The sequence below is a fragment of the Lepisosteus platostomus genome, chromosome 15 (genome assembly GCF_059453375.1).
Source record: "Lepisosteus platostomus isolate fLepPlt1 chromosome 15, fLepPlt1.hap1, whole genome shotgun sequence".
Taxonomy (NCBI): Eukaryota; Metazoa; Chordata; class Actinopteri; order Semionotiformes; family Lepisosteidae; genus Lepisosteus; species Lepisosteus platostomus.
Genome location: NC_142625.1, coordinates 8,140,828 through 8,159,604, shown reverse-complemented (window position 1 = coordinate 8,159,604; position 18,777 = coordinate 8,140,828). Strand labels below are relative to the sequence as shown.

General features: G+C 39.8%; 2 gene segments (V, D, J or C); both read right to left on the bottom strand.

Annotated features, from left to right (window-relative positions):
- Positions 1 to 268: 268 nt before the first annotated feature.
- Positions 269 to 15,758, bottom strand: LOC148647987 (Ig kappa chain V region Mem5-like). The segment is given in 4 exon segments: positions 269 to 862; positions 2,856 to 2,890; positions 15,242 to 15,539; positions 15,662 to 15,758. Coding segments are annotated over 4 exon segments (711 nt in total).
- LOC148647988 (Ig lambda chain C region-like) lies at positions 6,191 to 13,905 on the bottom strand. The segment is given in 2 exon segments: positions 6,191 to 6,774; positions 8,490 to 13,905. Coding segments are annotated over 2 exon segments (453 nt in total).
- Positions 15,759 to 18,777: the final 3,019 nt, after the last annotated feature.

Sequence of the window (18,777 nt, the reverse complement as noted above, 5' to 3'; positions counted from 1 at the left end):
TTGCCTTTTTCATATTTTGCAGTGTTTTGAACATGAATCTACATCTACGATGAAGGTAGACAAAATCATCAAAGTATTGTCGCTTTTATCATGAGAAGGAGAAGTTACCTCCCCTGTCTTTCAAGGTCAAGGCTGCCTGCTGCCTTCAGTGTGGCGATTCCCTCTTCCTGTCATTGTACTGGTCAAATGCGGTGCTTTCTCAGATGTAAATTTATTATTCCTTACCACATTTATCAACAAAACCCAAAAGAAATGAAACAATTCCAAATTCTGCCTTTGACATAGTGCATTTTATTTTCACCTCTAGAGTACAGCAAACAATAAAAATGTCTTAGAAAAAGCAACAATTAACAGATAAACACTAGTGATTAAACTAACACTCTGTACAAGCTTGCTGAGCTATTTTGCTGAGGGACAGGAGCTGCAGACATACAGGGGCTGAGTAGAGGGTTCTCTACCCCTCTTCTCCTCAAGCTCCACAGGGGGGGCCCGAGCTCCAGTCAGGCGAAGGATGGACAGGGCCGTCTGGTGCGTCACGCCGCGGCGCCTGCGCACTGACTCCTGCGGACACTGTAGGAGGCCGGCGAGTTGTCGTGGGTCACCGTGCACACGTACTCCTCCTTGGCCTCCCACTCGGCCTTGCTTAGCTTCAGGGAGCTGCTGCGGCTGAACTTCCCGTCCCTCCCCTCCTCGGCGCTGGTCAGGACCCCGCTGGTCACTTTGGAGCCGTCCACCGTCCACTCCATGCTGGCCCCCTCAGGGAAGTAGCCGCTGAGCAGGCAGAGCAGCGTGGCCGAGCCGGCGGACAGCTCATTGGGGGACGGGGGGAACAGCGACACAGTGGGCTTCACGCTGGCGCCGGCTGGGAGACGGAGAGACAGAGCAGGGCAGAGAGTAAGGACTGGCGCCCAGTAGGAGACTAAATCTCGCTAACTTCGCAACAACACGTGTCATACTTTGTAACTTGTAGAAGTACATTCACCGTTACCATAGTACCATAGTTAGACATTAAGGAAAAACAGGTAAATGTTCTTTCCTGACTGAAACGTAAAGAAAATAATTACTACATTGCGACTGTGGAGTTTTGGTCCCAATAGATGACAAAGCAGTGTTGATGATCAATGTGTCCTGCAACTCACATTAGTTAGATGCACAGTTTAAAAAGAGGCCAAATCTGAGACTTGTCTCCTGCAGGAGAGTTCAAGGAGGGAAAAACAAGGCGAAACATTAAGAAAACCTGGCTTCCACTGTCCTTTTCATGCAGAGCTGTTTGTTTCTGAAGACCCGCCAACAAAATCTGAGGATTAAGTTAACAAGGTATATGAAATAATAATTTCTATTGTGTTTTGACCATTACATGACCTGACCGTTTGTCCATATTTAAATTCTTGGACAATGTATTTTTTTCTGGATTTTCAGTGCACTACATTTGTGCCAAACCCCTCAGTATCTTCACTTAATTGTTTATAGATTAATTAATGACTGGAATGATGGGTATTCTAGTGATATAATTACCACTAGTATTACAGAAGAGATGAAATTATCATGTTTATATATTTTTGACTACTACTAATAAATAATATCTTATATTGTTCTAGCAAAATACCCACAACAGTAACATCAACCATTTAATTAAAACTTGGTCTTCTGTTTAGTTAGAGTCTGTTATGTTATCTACAGATCTATAGACCTGTATTACAAAATAACCTGGTGAAGATCAAAATGGGCCTGCATTTCATCAAAAAACTTTTAGATACAAAGCCAAAAAAGGATGTTTTTCTGTGGTAAGCAAATCCAATTAAAAGAAAAAAAGAAACAGCTGTCTTCACCAGTCTTTTCTGAAAGTGAAGTCTGCATGTAAAATCTAACTGACAACATCTATTCTTTAAGATTAGCAGCAGCAGTAAGCAGCCTTGGTATCAGCAGTTTGTTTTGTAACTTGCACAGGAAATTTTTAAGAGAGGTGCCCGATAGAAGTATGACTTACTTGTAGTGAACTGGCACAAAACAGGAAAACAATAAGTCAGATTTCAGTTACTGACACTGGGAGCAGAAACATTTTTCCCTGCCTGCACATCAACATTGGTACAGTAACAGTAAATGATCAATAAAACTTAAACAAAAGGATCTGGGCTGAAGCAAGATTTTAATACTGATAAAGTAACAGTGCAAACTGGTACCAAAAGAAATGAAACACTCCATACTGCTATAAAATAAATTTCCCCAAAAACTTCAAGCCTACTGATCTGAATGAGAGGAGAAGAGTCACTTACTTTTCACCACCACCTTGGTGCCTTGCCCGAAATCGTGATTTACTGCCATAGTGACACTGTACAAAAACCTACTGCTTCTCCAGAGAGAGAAAACACAGCTATGAGGTGTACTGTACCTCCTACTCCATGATACATTGGTTTACTATACTTTATTACTTCATTTAAGTTAATTGGGATCTAATTGTGTGTTGCTGTTCAAATGAATTGGAATAGCTCTTTCAAGAATGAAGGTTCTATGTTCCAGTCTTTCCTCTTGTATTGCTCTAATTCAGTGTCAAAACACCCACAAACACTACATTCAGATTTACAAAGAGGTTTAAGGTGTGTGTGAAACCCTTCTTCCCTGGCAAGGAATCTGCATTACATTCAATACATCCAGGAGATTAGATATTACCAAATACAGTAAAGGACATTTTAGGATCATTAGAGTTGAAAATTCCATGGAACCTGTTTGAAGCAATTTAACTAAACATTTAGGAATAACCAAGGTCAGGAGGCACCAAGGACACTGGATCACAGTAAAACAACTTATAAAAGGCAAACAAGACTGCTGAGTTGAGTGAAAGAAGAGAAGTCACTTACTTTTAACAACCACCTTGGTGCCTTGCCCAAAAGTGTACCACAGTGTTTTACTGCCATAGAGACTCTGTACAAAAACCTGCTGCTTCTCCAGAGAGAGAAAACACAGCCTTTGGCCAATAATGTACTTTTCTTTAACCACTGCAAATATATCTTACATGTTATTTCTTCACATTACAATTTTAAAGTACTGGTTATGTGCTGCTACAGAGAAATTTTCAAAACTTTAGGCTCAACAATTAAATGATCTCCTCATTTTATAAAAGGAATAATGATTTATGTATTATAGTGACAATGAATAGAAGAACAAGCTTTGTTTTAATGAACACGATTTTGAAAAGTAGTGCTGGAATTTATTTGGAGTTTAAAAACTGGTGGAGAAAACTTTGAAATGGCATTGAATTCAAATGTAATTAAACAAGGCAGACTGAACTAGAACTTAAAACTGAACTGCCTGAACTTGAATGTGAATTATGAAAGAGAGATTTGAGGGTAAATCTCTAAATCATGGTTGTGACAGACAGTGAAATCTGCTTCTTTCATAAAGGTATACAATATATTCCTGATGCCCTGCTTCGGTCTTGGGAAAGTCCGTTTTCTGAATCTGGAGTGTGAACACTAACAGGATTGATCAGAAGGTACTGACATTCACACAGGTTATTTTCTTTGTTGGACAATACACTATGCGTGTCTGAGTGTTCCCTCTATCCGTTTCCCTCTTCTTTCTGCACTGTGTATGTTTTGTTTATATTCTTCAGTTAATTATCCTTGATTATAGGGATTTTGTCTCGGGAATATATACTGTATATACTGTATAAAGCAGAAAAACAGACAATGCAAGTAGGGCTTCGTATTCACTCTACAATTCTTGAACACATTGAACTCATATCTGACCACAGATTGTTCTTTGCTCACATGTGACTTACTCACACTTAACTTACTCACCTTTGTGTTTTCCCTCAAGATGGTTGTAAAATGAATTCCAAGATAGGTCTGCCATATAATAAACATACTGTAATAATTCTCCAGATTTTTAAAAAAAACAACAATCCAGAGGCAAGCAATGTCCTCAAATATATTAAAGCTGATTTCAGAGTTGTGCCAAGAGCTGGTAAAAAAACTCATGTCTCTTGCAAGGTAAGTTATTCCCACAGCCTATCATGAATGATCTGTGAAGAGTGGAGTTTCGGGATCATTGAGTAAAATGCCTGTAGTATCCTTTAAGATTTTAAGTTTCCTTAAAAATCCTTAAGCACACAAATAATTCATGATTTATGGAGTAAGTCTGGCATTGACATTTCTGCTGTTCCAATAGGAACAAATGGACATCCAACATTTCCAACCCCAAATCTGCATACTGTCTAGCACCATTATGAAAAGGACAGAAGATATTGGCCCAAAATCCCTTTTTGGTTGAACCAGGTGCCGTGTTAAGCAAGTTCTCAAAGATAATGTCTCTCCTATTCGTCTGGTGATATCTTTCCAATTCCCACAAGACAATGTGTCAGAAATTTACCTTTAATTCCTCATCCAATATAGACAAGCACGTTAGATTCATGAGAGACTTCTTCTTAAGTCACTAAGACAAAAGATACAGTATCACTCTCCTCAGGTGATGAGTCGCTGTAATACTAAAGGAGATTTGTGTTACACAAGAAATTCCTGGTTTGATTATAGATATGATCCAATAAGACTGGTTTGAAAAATTTCTCCTACATCTCTTGGTATGACAGTCTCTTGAAAGAAACATTTCTGTCACATCTTGCTCTGGCTGCTAATCCCTGCTAGACATGCACTTAGTTTCCATCCGTACTCTTTTTCTAACACTCTCACAACTCCACAACATTCCCTTCATGGAGTAATACAATAAAACTGACTAACTCTAAAAGTGTAAGAACATTGAAGAACGCAAGCAGCCCCTGCAAAGGTGAAGAACGCAAATTGTCCAAGAAGATTCTGCCAACAATTCCCACAGTTTTTGTCTGTATTCCCAGTCAGTCTTGCAGTCCTGCAGCCACCCTGAATGGTGCCCTTTGCCAGTGTGCTCAAAGGCACAGACATTGTGTATTTTCATTAGAAGCTCACTGGTGCTTTGCACACACAGGTGTTAACATGGGTTGATGACTATAACTACATTTTAAATAACAATAACAACATGTAATCAGTGACTGGAAACAGTACAAAGCCTTCTAATTAACCGCACTGTGGCCTGGTCAGTTAGAAGATAGCAGATGTACAGCCTTTATGCGGTGACCTTTAGATAACATTGTAGTTTTTGGACAAAGATTGCTTGTAAAAGGCTTGACATTTCATTTTGTATGTGGGCATTTACAGATTATGATCATGGTTGATCTTCACTCTTCAGTTTCTAGTAGTTCACAAATCCAAAAATCCCATCCAATGAATTCAGCATTAACAAGGAGCTAGGGAATAGATTCTGCACTCCCACACTCACCAGAAGCAAGTTATTTGCTTCACTAGGTTCTCAGCTGAAAGAATAATAGGTACAAGGCGCAAATTGGCAAGGATTAAGAACACACAAAATGTACAGTATAGTATATGAATCATGCATATAAGCTCCTGCAGACAGACTATCCCTAAACTGTAAAACTGTTCCTTATATTGTATATTAAACCAGATATTTCCATTTTTCTAAACCTAAAAAATATGTTGCATGACTATCCTTTCACTGTAATTCTACCAAGAAAGGTGGGTTGTATTATTTAGGGCAGCTGTGAATAGTGTGAAGCATTTTCATTCAGGAGCTTGTACAGATCTCAAACAAAACCAACATAAAACACGAAATAGCAGAGGCTCAGCATCATTGGTTGACTAGAGCACATCATGAGATGGGTTTAACCTGTGGTCATTTCTGCAAAAAAACGATATTGTAAAGCCCTAGGAGATTTCTTTTTTAAATCATTTTAAAATCTGTATTTGGTAAAGCCTTCAATAAATAAATGGTACATTACTGGTCTGTTAACCTAAAAGATTTGCACTAACTGGTAGCAGCCTGTGCAGAAACATATTTTTCTAATGGATTTTTAATCAGATGCTCTGAGAATTAGTATTCACAATGGAATGAACTGGCTGCGAGAATGTTTTAGCCCACTTGATCATAGGGCACATACAGCACACCACTGTCTTTCTTCCCCATCTTATATTGCATCATCTGCACTGCGTGGTCGTCCTACTTAACAACATGTTACAGAACATGGAAGGCTGGTGATCCTGGCATGATAAACAGATCATTTGCATTTAAGTCTAACTACTGGCATTAATAACAGGAGAAACTATTATTGACTAACAACATATGAATAATGATCCAAACACCAATGTTCATGATTCAGAAATTCTTTATTACTATTATTGTTGGGTCACTAACAGCACTTACACCAGTTACAGGCCATTTGCACACACAGACGTGAAGATGTGAAGTCAAAGAGGTTTCTAACAAAAACAGCACATTGGCGCACAGGTTGGCACAGGTCGTTGGGGCGATGGCCTCCCATTAAATCACAGCACAGGAAAGCTAGAGTAAAACTTCAGTATCTGCAGCTCTAAGCTAGGAATGAAGCAGGCGCTGCCCCCAGGCCAGGCTATTCTGGACACTCGGATTTCTTCAGGGCCTTTGTCACGGGAGCCTGGGAGCTGTGGGTGGCCTCACAGACCACAGTGCCCACTGAGGACCACTCAGCTTCAGATAGTGTCAGGGTGCTGCTCCAGCTGTACAGGCCAGTGCTGTCCAGGAGGTAGGGGGTCTTGGTGACCCCGTTGGTCCTGGAGTGGCTGTCCACTGTCCACTGCAGGCTCCAGTCAGACGGGAAGCCCTGGTTGGCCAGACACAACAGCGTGGCCGACTTCTTCTCCGACAGCTCCCTGCTGGAGGGGGGCAGGACCGTCAGCGAGGGCTGAGTGTTACCTGGGAGAAAAGCAACATGGAGTGAGGTTGCAGAGAAGAGACACCCCAGGTCACAAAGACACACCAGACACTCAGGGACTCAGAAAAAAAGAAATAATTACTGATGAAATAAAATAAATTAATGAAGAAATAAAAATATGTTTCATACTTAAATCAAGTCAAGTTAGACTAGAGGTAGAATTATACAAAACACTTGTCAGACCTCATCTCTAAAATTGTGTTCTGATCGGAAGAGACTAAACCAATTTCATCTTTATCGTTCAGATCATTTAATATCTTCAATCTCAACTGGAGGGTATGATGGGTTTAATGGATGTATTCACAGAGGTCCTCCCATGTGGTTGAAGAAGAATCAATCAGATCATTCAAGTTAGGCCAGAAGAAAAAAGTTAGGCTAGAAGAAAACAAAATCAGTCAGCTACTAGCGACCAAGCAACAAGGTGGACAATGTCCTCCTCAGGCTAAAGAACTCACTTATAATGCTGTCTGACCTATCAGCCCAAATCCATTTTTACTGTACTATATTCAAGAACGGGGTTTTTCTAGGTTAAATCGCTACAGTATCTAACCAATTATTACTGTAAATATAAAGAGTAATTTAGATTCTAGAAAAAAAACTTACTTTGGAGTGTTAATGGAGAGATACTGGACCCCCAGCTACTTTTGCCGAAACAGAACTTAGCTTCGCCTTCTCGATTAACACATTCATGATGGTTTAAACATTTCGCTTTTCTCTGTTCTCTGCCAGACGAGGCGTGAAAACGTGTTGCGCATTCTACCTGTCATGTAAAAATGGTTTACTAAAAACTATTAAGCAATACAATTATATTGTTGTGACCTCATGGAAAGTGAAATAACATTAACGAAAATACACATACTCTTGTAATACTTTTCACTAATACCTTCTTCACTACTTCCTGGTGCAAATATAATATACACACTACGCTTTAAGATTACTGCAGCCCCGATGACGGATTCGTTAAATAGCAAAGCCTCGTAAGTTTAGTAAAGAGTCGAGAAATCCTTCTACAACCCCACACATTTAGCATTAAAAAGATCCAGTTTCATGTCATCCCCAGAGCCGCTAGTAACAGCTATACACTGCCTGAAGTCGGGTACGTTCTAAGTCAGAAGTGTCGCTGTTACTGTCTTATCACCTGTCCGATGATTTGTAGAGCAGAAGATACAATTTTGGAGGCTGCTTGCAAGGGATACAACAAAATATAGCACGGCAGGTTGATACATACTGTATTTGAGCCTAGAAACTATTTTAGTCCACATTGCACATTACGAAAATCCTTAAATCCTATGAAAATACAGTAAATACTAAAATCCTATCTGAAAAGGTGATGAAGTATAATTTTAAAAAAAAAGACAGAAAGAACTACTTACTTCCAACGCTCAGTCTGGTGCTACCTTTCAGAGTTACAGTAGGTGCGGCTCTGACCCGGTCATATTAATTTTTAAAACTCTGAACTTACTAGCACCTCAGCACTTTTCAGGGTACGATGGATGTGAATGATGTGTTTCTACAAGAGACTAAAAGTTCCCGGATTCTTTTTTAATTCATAAAGATAAACTCTCCACTAAAACTCGACATCCTCTGCATCTATTATCTAACACTTCTGGAAATCATCTAACACTTCTGGAAATGAAAGGGTTGTGCCCGTGAAAGTAACTCGGTGCGAGAAGCGGCGACGCTGTGTTCGACTTACTGCCCACGCTCAGTCTCGTCCCGCCCCCGAAAGTCCACCACAGTGTTTGACTCTCATAAACAGGCTGTACAAAAACCCGCACGAAGCTGCAGTATCTGTTCAATCCGCTGGACAAGTTTTTCTCTCGCATTTTCTTTCTGATTCACAAATATTTTCATTTTTTTTCTTTGCTTTCTGATTAGAAACTGAATCGAAACGCTTTACTAAAATAATAAACATTGGCAAACATCTATCTAGCCCCCAGTATCAAGCGCCACAAATAGCATCTTCTGTTCTTTACTCCTACAAATCCTCCAGAGTCCATCCATCTTCAGAAAGCAAAGTATTCCCGATCAGGTTCCTTATCCAGAAATGTAAGGCTTGTTTTTAACAAAAAAAAAAATTAAAACATAAATTACCAGCATTACGTGTTAACAGTCTTTTACAGACAAGTGCCTCAACAGTGCTGCTCACAAAACGTATGGAAACTGAATTAAATTTTAATTTGTTTCAAATTAAATGGAAATTAAATTCTAAACTTTAAATTAAATTAATTTCATTTCATTTTACGTTGGATAAAATCTGCAGAATGAAGGCAGAGTGGCAATCACAAAACAGCAAAAGAGAAACAATCACTGGAAAGGAGTAGAATCACAGAGTGACAATTAGTATTATGTCAGCAGTATGGGGAGAAACCACACAGTCAGAAAGTCACTATCGCACCTGCCTCCTCTCAGCGCCCTGAACTGAAATACTGCTCAGCTCTCTATGTACTGCCTCAGCTGCCTTGTGCTGTACTGATGGTTTTGCATTAACTTGATAGTTATCCTTTAAAAGCCTTTCACTCACCCAGTGTTTGACTTGTCACATCAGAGTCCTGATGTCATGTTAAGGGCAGATTGAAAATAAAAACATCAGAATAAATGTGAGAGTAATCCATTCAGCTCATCTAGCTCATTTGGTGTTTCAGTGGCTGATTGAACTAGGACTCTCAGCTAGCTAGTTCTTGAAAAAAGCCAGGATACCTACTGGGTCTGGGGTCTGGCTGAACACACCTCACCTGCACTCCAGCTGCATTTTATCAGCTCCCATTAAGTCTAGCTGTCCGTCTGCTGAAGGCCATTGGAGAAAATGCTGCAAAAAATCTGACAATCATAATTAATATGTTTTGTTATTACATTTCAGGACTGTTTTTCCTGATTTTTTCAGATAATAAGCCTCAGGCTGTCAGGCTTGGAAACCACACCTCTGGCACACTAACTCTGAACACTGGGGTCCCCCAGGGGTGTGTGTGCTTAGTCCATTGCTCTATACCCACAACTGTAAGGCCAAACATAACACCAACTCTATCATTAAGTTTGCCGGTGACACCACAGTTATAGGTTTTATCACAGACAATGATGAGAGGGCCTACAGGGAGGACGTCAATCTCTTTACAATGTGGTGTGAAGACAACAACCTAACAACAACCTAACCCTAAACATCAGCAAATGAAAACTGCCCAGTCAATCACTGGGGTAGCTCTCCCATCCATCCAGGACATTTATGACAGACGGTGCTTGAGGAAAGCTCTAAGCATCATCAAAGACCCCACACACCCCAGCTACAGACTGTTTGACCCTGTACTATCTGGAAAATGATACCGGAGCATTCGGGCCCGGACTACCAGACAGTTTTTACCCCCGCACTATCAAACTATTAAACTCCCAGCCTTTCTCACCTATGATCTGAACCCTCGCAGTGCCTTCTCTCTTTATCAAAACTCAAGCACACATTGAAATGCCTCTATCTCACATGTCAAGAAGTTAATTCCCCATAATTGTCCATCCTTTATTTCATTCTGTTGATGTATGATTTTGCACAACTGATGTTGTTTTGCACATTAACTGTTGTTGTTTTGCACATTGCCTGTTGTTGTTTTGCACATTGCCTGTTTTCTCTGTCTTTCTTTTCTTATGCAATTGTATTGTTTTTTGTACAGTTTACCGTCTGAGAGCTAGCTAAATAGCATTTCGCTATACCATATATCTGTGTATGAGTATAATGACAATAAACTTGAACTTGAGATAAGTATTGTTTTAATTCCCCTTTACAAAAGAGTGCAATAAACGCATGATTCTATTATTCTACTTAAATATATACAACTAAACAACATTTTCATATTAATTCTTCAAATGGGTAGCTGCGTCAGCATGCGTAGGCTGCAAAGGAACAAGTAATAGGTTTATTCCATGCTGAAAAAAAGAAGAAAGAGAACACAACGTTTCGGCCGTGGAGCCTTCTTCAGGTGACACCTGAAGAAGGCTCCACGGCCGAAACGTTGTGTTCTCTTTCTTCTTTTTTTCGGCATGGAATAAACCTATTACTTGTTCCTTTAATTCTTCAAATAATTATTTCCCTTTTTTAAATCTTTTTTCAAGAGGCTGTGGCAATGTGGAACAAGCTTCCCAGCCATGCTGTCTAAGCCAATACCCTGCTTTCTTTCAAGAATCAGCTGGATGAAATCCACCATCAGTGCTAGGAAAGTACTGTACTTGAAAGGTTCAGAAGATTACTGTGCCACTGTGCCAACCTGTGTCATCAGCTGCTATCAGGTTCAGAAATCCTCTTTTGTGTTTTATTGAAATTTGTTTTTCATATATAAGGTGAGGTATAGAATGTAAGTTGACCCATGTGACCCTGGTTTCCTAGTAGGAATAAGCAACCACAAGCCTATGGGATGCCTCACTTATAGATAGGTAGTATTGAGTATATACAGTATACCAGCGTCACAGATAGACAAGGGAAAATGCCATAGAATGTCTCTCTGTCTCCCCTGCATAAGAATATTGGTGAAGAGGTAACCTGAAGGGCCTTATGGCTACAGTTCCCTCTCAAGTAAAATTAACAAAAAATGCCACGAGATGTGTGGCGAATCAGAACCTGAGTGCCTAGGCACCAGGTATGGAATGCTATACTGTCTCTTTGACAGATGCCCAGAATGTAACTTGAGAGACCAGCTACATCAAAGCACAGTTGCCCAGCAGATTCAGGACAGATGGCAGACAAGGAGGCAGTCTGAAATAGGGCACATAACATGGCTATTACTACTGTGGACTAAACTACCATCCCGTCTTGTAGCCGGTGAGAACCTCTTCTAAAATTCAATGGGAAAAGTATTGGTCTTCGGGACTTGGCTAACCCCTAGAACCATTACAGATTGACTGTCTGCAAAATCATGTTCAGATACTGGTCCTGATAAAGGAGCAAAAATGGAACCTCAACAACTCCAACGCATAATGAAACGGGAATGACTTCCAGAATAAACTCCAAATGAGGGTGTACACAAGATCCCTCTCCAGAGAATGCAGCTGAATATAATGCACTGAAAGGGTGTGGAAGCTATTACCACATTCTAAGGCAAAAGCCAGCAAAAGTGCAATTTTCATGTGAAAGAAATGGCATGTCTTAACCAATGGCACCGAGTTAACAACTAGAAACACTACTCATCTAGTACACTATAAAGACTACAGAGAATTCAAACTAATTCAGGAATGCAGTTCACATTAGAGAAAATAGTGAATTTTCTCTGGATCCATCTATCTTTACTAAATCCCATGCCTAACAAAATCATTGCAAGTATTCATGGTCTCTAACTTTTCAAGCCTAATACTAGTTAGGACTGCTGTCTGGCTGCTGATGTTAACAGATAGTGGCTATCTAAACTCATTACAATTCAGGATACCACTAACACACTCTACCTCCCTGAACCTAGACACAACCCCCTCTACACCTGACTGCTGATATACTGAGAGATACTACTCCTGAAGAATGTCCCAGTTAAGCACATGGCCAGTCAGCTGATCCCTTTTCTGCCTGTGGAATTCCACAGAGCGGGATAGAAGCTGTATCAGGGTTTGGTTTGTTTTCCTCTTTTGCCTTTTGTTTTACATCCAGATAGGCCTGTGCTTATTACTGTATCCAGATTGCATGATGACTCAGAGTACTAGTATTATTTGATGATTGACAAATATGTATCTATGGTTTTCTCTTCCTCTGATTCTTTGTGTTCTTCCACTGTCTCTCTGTGTTTCTTATTTCTAGCCCTGGTCCACAGCCCAGAGTCATCAAGCCCTGACTGTGTTAATCCATGGGCACCTAGGAAAAACAATGTATACTGCTGTCACTGTGCCAAACAAACTTCCTGGTCCACTGTGGCATCTCCTCACTGACTATGAGGAAATAAACAAGCATCTGTGACAACAGCTACCATTGGACTTGTTAAATAAGGAGGCAGGCCATAGAAGCATCCATAGAGAACAACAGAGGGAGATATTTTCTTGCAGTTTTTGCTGTCCTGGAAGTGGAGGTATTTGTTGTGCTTTCATTCCCCGAGACACAGCAATTTTGACATAACAGATTTCAGTTGAGTAGTATGAGGCTCTGACGGGGAGGTACCTCTTTGCTGTCTATTTCTGGCTTTGTTTGAATTTTCACTCTTTGTTTAATACTAAAGATGATTGTGATTCAACATTCTATCCTGCAAAATACTCCCAGATATGTGTACTGTAAGTCTAATTTTCTCGTTTTGTGTGATCTGGTTTGTGTTTGTGTTAATGCACCGATGTGTGTTTATGTTGCAATGCCTGATTAACTATGAATTGTGAAACTTATTGGTCTTGTCAAGGATGTTTTATTTTTTGATACATTAGTCTGTCTCGCTGTTAAAATAAATGTTGTGGGTTTGAATTCTGTGTCATTTCAGTCAAAGATGACTGAAGCAGTCCTCCAATGCTCAAGTAGCATGGCCAGTGACAAGTCATGTGACATGTGTAGTCATGTCACAGTTTCTAGGAGCAGCTTGCTCCCACAGTTAGTGCAATTGTAAGTTAGGCATGGCAGTCGTGTTGAAAAGATATCCTGGATTCTGATAGTAGTCATTAGCCTGATAGGACTCACTATCCAACAACTACTGTATATCACCCTGCAGCTCACTAAAACTAAGCAGGTATGAGCCGGCAAAACTAAGGTTGCTTCTGGAAGAGGTATTATTGGTACCTGTACCAGTAGGGGGCACTCACCCTGTGGTCTGCGTGGGTCCTAGTGTCCCAGTATAGTGAAAGGGACACTCTACTGTAAAAAAGACACTCCATGGTCAGTAAAAACTCCAGGGCGTTTCTTTAAAAGAGCAGGGGTGTTACCCCGGGTGCCCTGGCAAAATTTCACCCTGGCCTTTACCAATCATAGCTCCTAATAATCCCTGTCTATGAATTGGCTTCATCCCTCTGCTCTCCTCCCCACTGATAGCTGATGTGTGGTGAGAGTACTAGCGTACTATGGTTGCCGTCGCTTCATCCAAGAGGGGCTACAAGGTGGTGGCGGAGGAAGGGAGTCCCCATTACCTGTAACACGCTTTAAGTCATAACAAAGCTACTTTGGCAAGCTGCTAGCCACCATAAAAGCCTCTGGGGTCAACCTACTTTTGAGTAACGGATTTCAGTTGAAAACTACACCAGTTGTATTGGATGTCCACCGCATGGATCTCCACAGCAGTGTGGAAACCTGAAGGGACGTTATAGAGGGTTAGGACACAGATGGTCGAGCTCCAAGGCAACCCTTGTACAGAGACTAGATTCTTCCACTCCTTCATCTTTCTGTTGTTTTGTTGTTTTCTCTCTTTTGCTTTCTATCTGAAAGATAAAAAGGACAAAAAGGAGGAGACAACAGGAAGTGAGAAGCCAAGAGAAGACGAAGGCAAATAGATAAAAGAGAACAGCAAACTTTCTCTTTAAGAGAAAAGAAAAAAGTGAAGAAAACACACTACCAAAGGAAAAAGTGGAATAAAATGTCCTACATTTAAAACATAACTGGACAAAAAGGAAGAAAGTAAACCTTTTGGAACTCTTAAGTAATAAAAGAGAAAAAAATATAGTAAGGAGTAAAAATTCACCCAACGGAATCACATAGGATCTGTTCAAGCTTCATGTCTCTGTGGAGGAGGGACAGAGGGACAGGTATTGGCCTATCTGCAGAGCTGTTTTACACACTCAGTCTTCCCTGGCTTCTCTTTAACAAGAGCTTTGCTCCCTTGGTGTTGGAAATATATGCAGGGGAATAAGCCAAGACTAGAACCCACAGATAGTTGAGAGACTTGTTGACATTTTACCCCATTGCTGGGTCTTTTCTCAGTTTTCAAAAGGAGATTGCTTTTCTCCTTCTCTAGACCCTTATTAATGAAGGACGCCTCAAGGCACTAATTAGACCATTCAGTCAGGAACCGGTGTGGTGATTAGGTTAGCCACTGTCTCCTTTACCATAAACCAGTGCCAGAATGATTTTTTCTTGAAAATAACATTTTGTAAAATACAAAAACATAATGTACTCCACAGAGCATGCAAAACAAAAAGTAATGACCTTACTTCTCACTGTTTTAAATTGCTGTTTGAACTTCCATGTCTGTTGTGATTTCTTCCAACATTTTCCTATAGACTCACAACTGCATGCTGACTCAAACATGCACAACAAACAAGAGGGAAGGATTTTGCTACTCTATGTATCACGGTGTGAGAGGGAAGCTGTTATTCTGCAGACAGAGTCATACATGTACATCTTAGACTTCCGTGATGTTGAATGTAAAGACAGTTCCAGATCCGCTACCACTGAAACCCATCAAATCTAACTGTACCAGCTGTACAGCTGTTCTAAGCCTCAGTCCCCTGTGGTTTCTGTTGATGCGTTCAAGCAGCTCCTGTAAACCTAAAGGAGGTTTTTGTACAGACTTTCATCTCTGTGTGAACTGATTGCTTTTATAACCAAGGCAATAGTAATCTCCTCCATCTTCAGCCTGGACTCCAGTGATTTTGAAGGTGAAGACAGTTCCAGATCTGCTGCCACTGAAACGAGTTGGAACCCCATCGAATCTCTCATTCCCAGCTTTAATCAGCAGTTTGGGACTGTGCCCAGGCTGGAGCTGGTACCAGGATAAGCCCCAGCCAATGTCCTGACTTGCACTGCACTGGAGATTGACATCTTGTCCAGGAGACACTGAGACAATGTCTGGAGTCTGAGTCATTGTGATTTGACCCTCCGTCACTGTAGGAAGAAGATAACAATGTATAATATACGGCTCACATTTTAATAGCAATGTCTTTTCAGTTCATTATGTTTTTTTTTTGTGAGAATTCAAAAGTAGAAAATATGTTTTCTAGACTCACCCACAATGTAGAATAATATAATCCAGGTAACTGAAATGATCGAAACCATGTCTTTTGCTGATTTGAACAAATGTCCACAGGGTGGTTATGAGTCGTCCGTCAGATTTTAATGGTTTTCTGACCCCTTGTATGCAAAACAGGTAGGCATGGTCTTAACAATTTGCATGTAAGACATCATTTTGAATAATGATATTAGTAAGTTGTATAAATTGTCTGTTCTGCCTCAGTGCATCATCCTGCTCTATAGTGACAGAACGAGTTGTATTTACACAAACAGGAGTTCCATTGTTGCTACTGTATCAATAAACAGAGCACAATATTGTAGAAGGAGTTGTAGGAAGACATTAAACATCTATGGCATCTGAAACTTTCAGAGCAATCTAGTAGCTTGTGTGAGGAATAACTCACTGGTCAGCACTGAGTGTATTTATTTAAGAAAAATGTTAAACTTATTTCACAGATTTTGAAAAATTTTCCAAAATTTTCCATATGTCTTCGGTGTGCCCTTCTTCATGAGCCAGACATGAAGAGGCAGTTTTTCTTTAAAAAGCAAGAAATACGTTTGAACTGCAAAGAAGAGGAAGGCTAACATGTTATATTTGATGGTATTTATTTAGGTTGAAACATAGTTGTAACGGGCTGGCAGAACTATTCTTATTCCATTGTTATATTTTTGTGAAGTTATAAAATATTGCACAAACTGGCAAAGACAGTGTGGAAGAAGACATAAAGTGAGATGTTCCTGCAACCTTCACAGTGGCTGTTAAAAAACTCTGTTGTCTTCATTGCAAGAACAATAAGGATGGATGGGACAGTTGACCACCAACTTTTCCATCCTGTTACCAGAAGAAACCTGTAAGGGGAGACAGAGACAAGGAAATGTGCTCTTATCTCTGTAAGATAAGATAAGATCACTTTATTGGCCATATACAATTTCTTGGATTAGGAATTTGTCTTTTCACATACCTCAACTTGATCACATGAGACACACAGACAGGGACAGAAGTTTGGGGTCAGAGAGCAGGGTCAGCCATTTATACGGCACCTCTGGAGCAGTTGGGTTAAGGGCCTTTCTCAGGGGCCTAACAGAATAGTATTCCTCTGCTGGCCACAAAGCCACCCCAGCACAAGAGATAAAGGTGTACCTGTGATCTGACAGGAAATGGAGGAAAGAGAGGGTAGCATTAAGAAACAGATAAGAAGTGCGGTCAGTTAAAATTTTAAGACACCTAAATTAAGTCAAAGGACTTTAAAGATCTTGTCAAATTGAAACAAATAAAGTTATATGACAACATCTCTTTGCAACTTGTGTGGGAGTAGGTGCTTCAGTTGAACAGTAAATTACTAATTATTAAAATCATCAGACATTTTAAATGTTGAGATTTCCAGTGGTTCTAATCTTTGATCTTTTCTTTTATTTTGTGGATATGATAATGTGCCAGATAACTTGGGAAATCTGTCACTCTTATTGTCCCTTAAATCAGCTGATGATGTAATTTCCCATATCTGTTGATTTACAGTGGGACAGTTGGTGCCAAATGGCTACACTGAAGTTCAATTTTAATTTGCATCTAATTAAATTTTCAATTTGGACTTTATTATAACCCGGGATTTACAGCAAAATCCACCACAAAAAGACAGCAAAAACAGACAAATATCATTAGAATCATTATATCATTAGACTCTATCAAGAATAGAGTACAACAGTGCTACAAGAGATTAGAGAGTTATTTTAATTTGAGTGAGACTGCAGCAGGGATGAAAGATTTTACTGATACACAAAGGGACACAGATACATCTCCCAGATGTGAGGAGAGTAAATTTACAATACAGTGGTTGAGCCTCACACTCCATAATGCTCTCAAGTGGTGGATGAAATGGGTCTTCACCTGTATGTAAAGCACTTTGGCATCTTTTGGGGTGGAATTAATAAATGCAACCGTTATTATTTGATTTGATTGTGTAGTTCACTCTTGTGTGAAGGGGCTTAGTACTGCTTTTTAGTAAATCCCAACTCTGAACTTTATTGAGTTTGTGTCATAGTGTCAAAGTGGGAAAAGCACACAATTCAGTTGCAAAACAACATAAGAACATAAGAAACAATCAAACGTGAGGAGTCAATTGGTTTCTTCTAGCCTCTTTGATCTTTGTAGCTAATTAGTCCAAGGATCCCATAAAGCAATTTCTTGAAAGAACCCAGGGTATACAGTACGGCAACAGAATGCTGTAGACTCCCATAACTCTGTGGCCCAGCAGCAGCTTCCAGCCTGTCCCACTAGAGGCTTCAGTCATTCTGAGGGGCAGGAACAGCAGGAAAATGAGGTCCGAGACTGACAAGTTGAGCAGGAAAATATCGATGGGCATTGGCTTGTGCTAGAAGTCTTACTGTTAAGACTTTTTGTTTTAGTATTAGGTTTTGGAAATAAGGACTAAGTTAAAATGTTCACTGTCAAACACAGTTCACTGTCACAAACCATGCATTTTGACACCACTGACAATGCAGTGTTTAGTTTTGTATTTCAGATGCCTGCACTCAACATGTGTCCGGATGTCTGAGACAAAACTGAAACACTGTTTTATTCTTTGTTACCTTAGAGGATTTTTAGGAATTGAAACATTCTGTCTAAAAAAGGACATTTGGTTTCTGAATCTCATGGCAAGCTTCTTGACTGATAATATGAAGTAATATCAGCATTTTTCACAGAAAATACAATTTATTTTAAATATTTTACAACAGCAAAATTCAGGTAAAGGAATACTGAGGGGTGAGAGGGATTAGATATAATATTTTGGAAGAGAGTGGGGTTATCATAGGAAACTGCAAGACAATGAAAAGTCCTTTTTCATGTTAAAAAGTTTTTTTTATTCACTTTTCCCAGGGTAAACCTAGATATTGTCCCTTTCTCTAATGCGGTATAGCTAATATAGTAATATAACTCTGCTGTTTAATCAACAAAATATATTTGTGTCTTTTGTCAATTTAGCCTTATTCTACAAGCCATATAATTTACAGTTAGGCATAATTTTCAGTGGTATGCTTCCAGGCTCCATTTATGGCATGTAACACCCTTTTCAGAAAAAAAAATGATGACTGTATGTGTCTTCTATACATATGA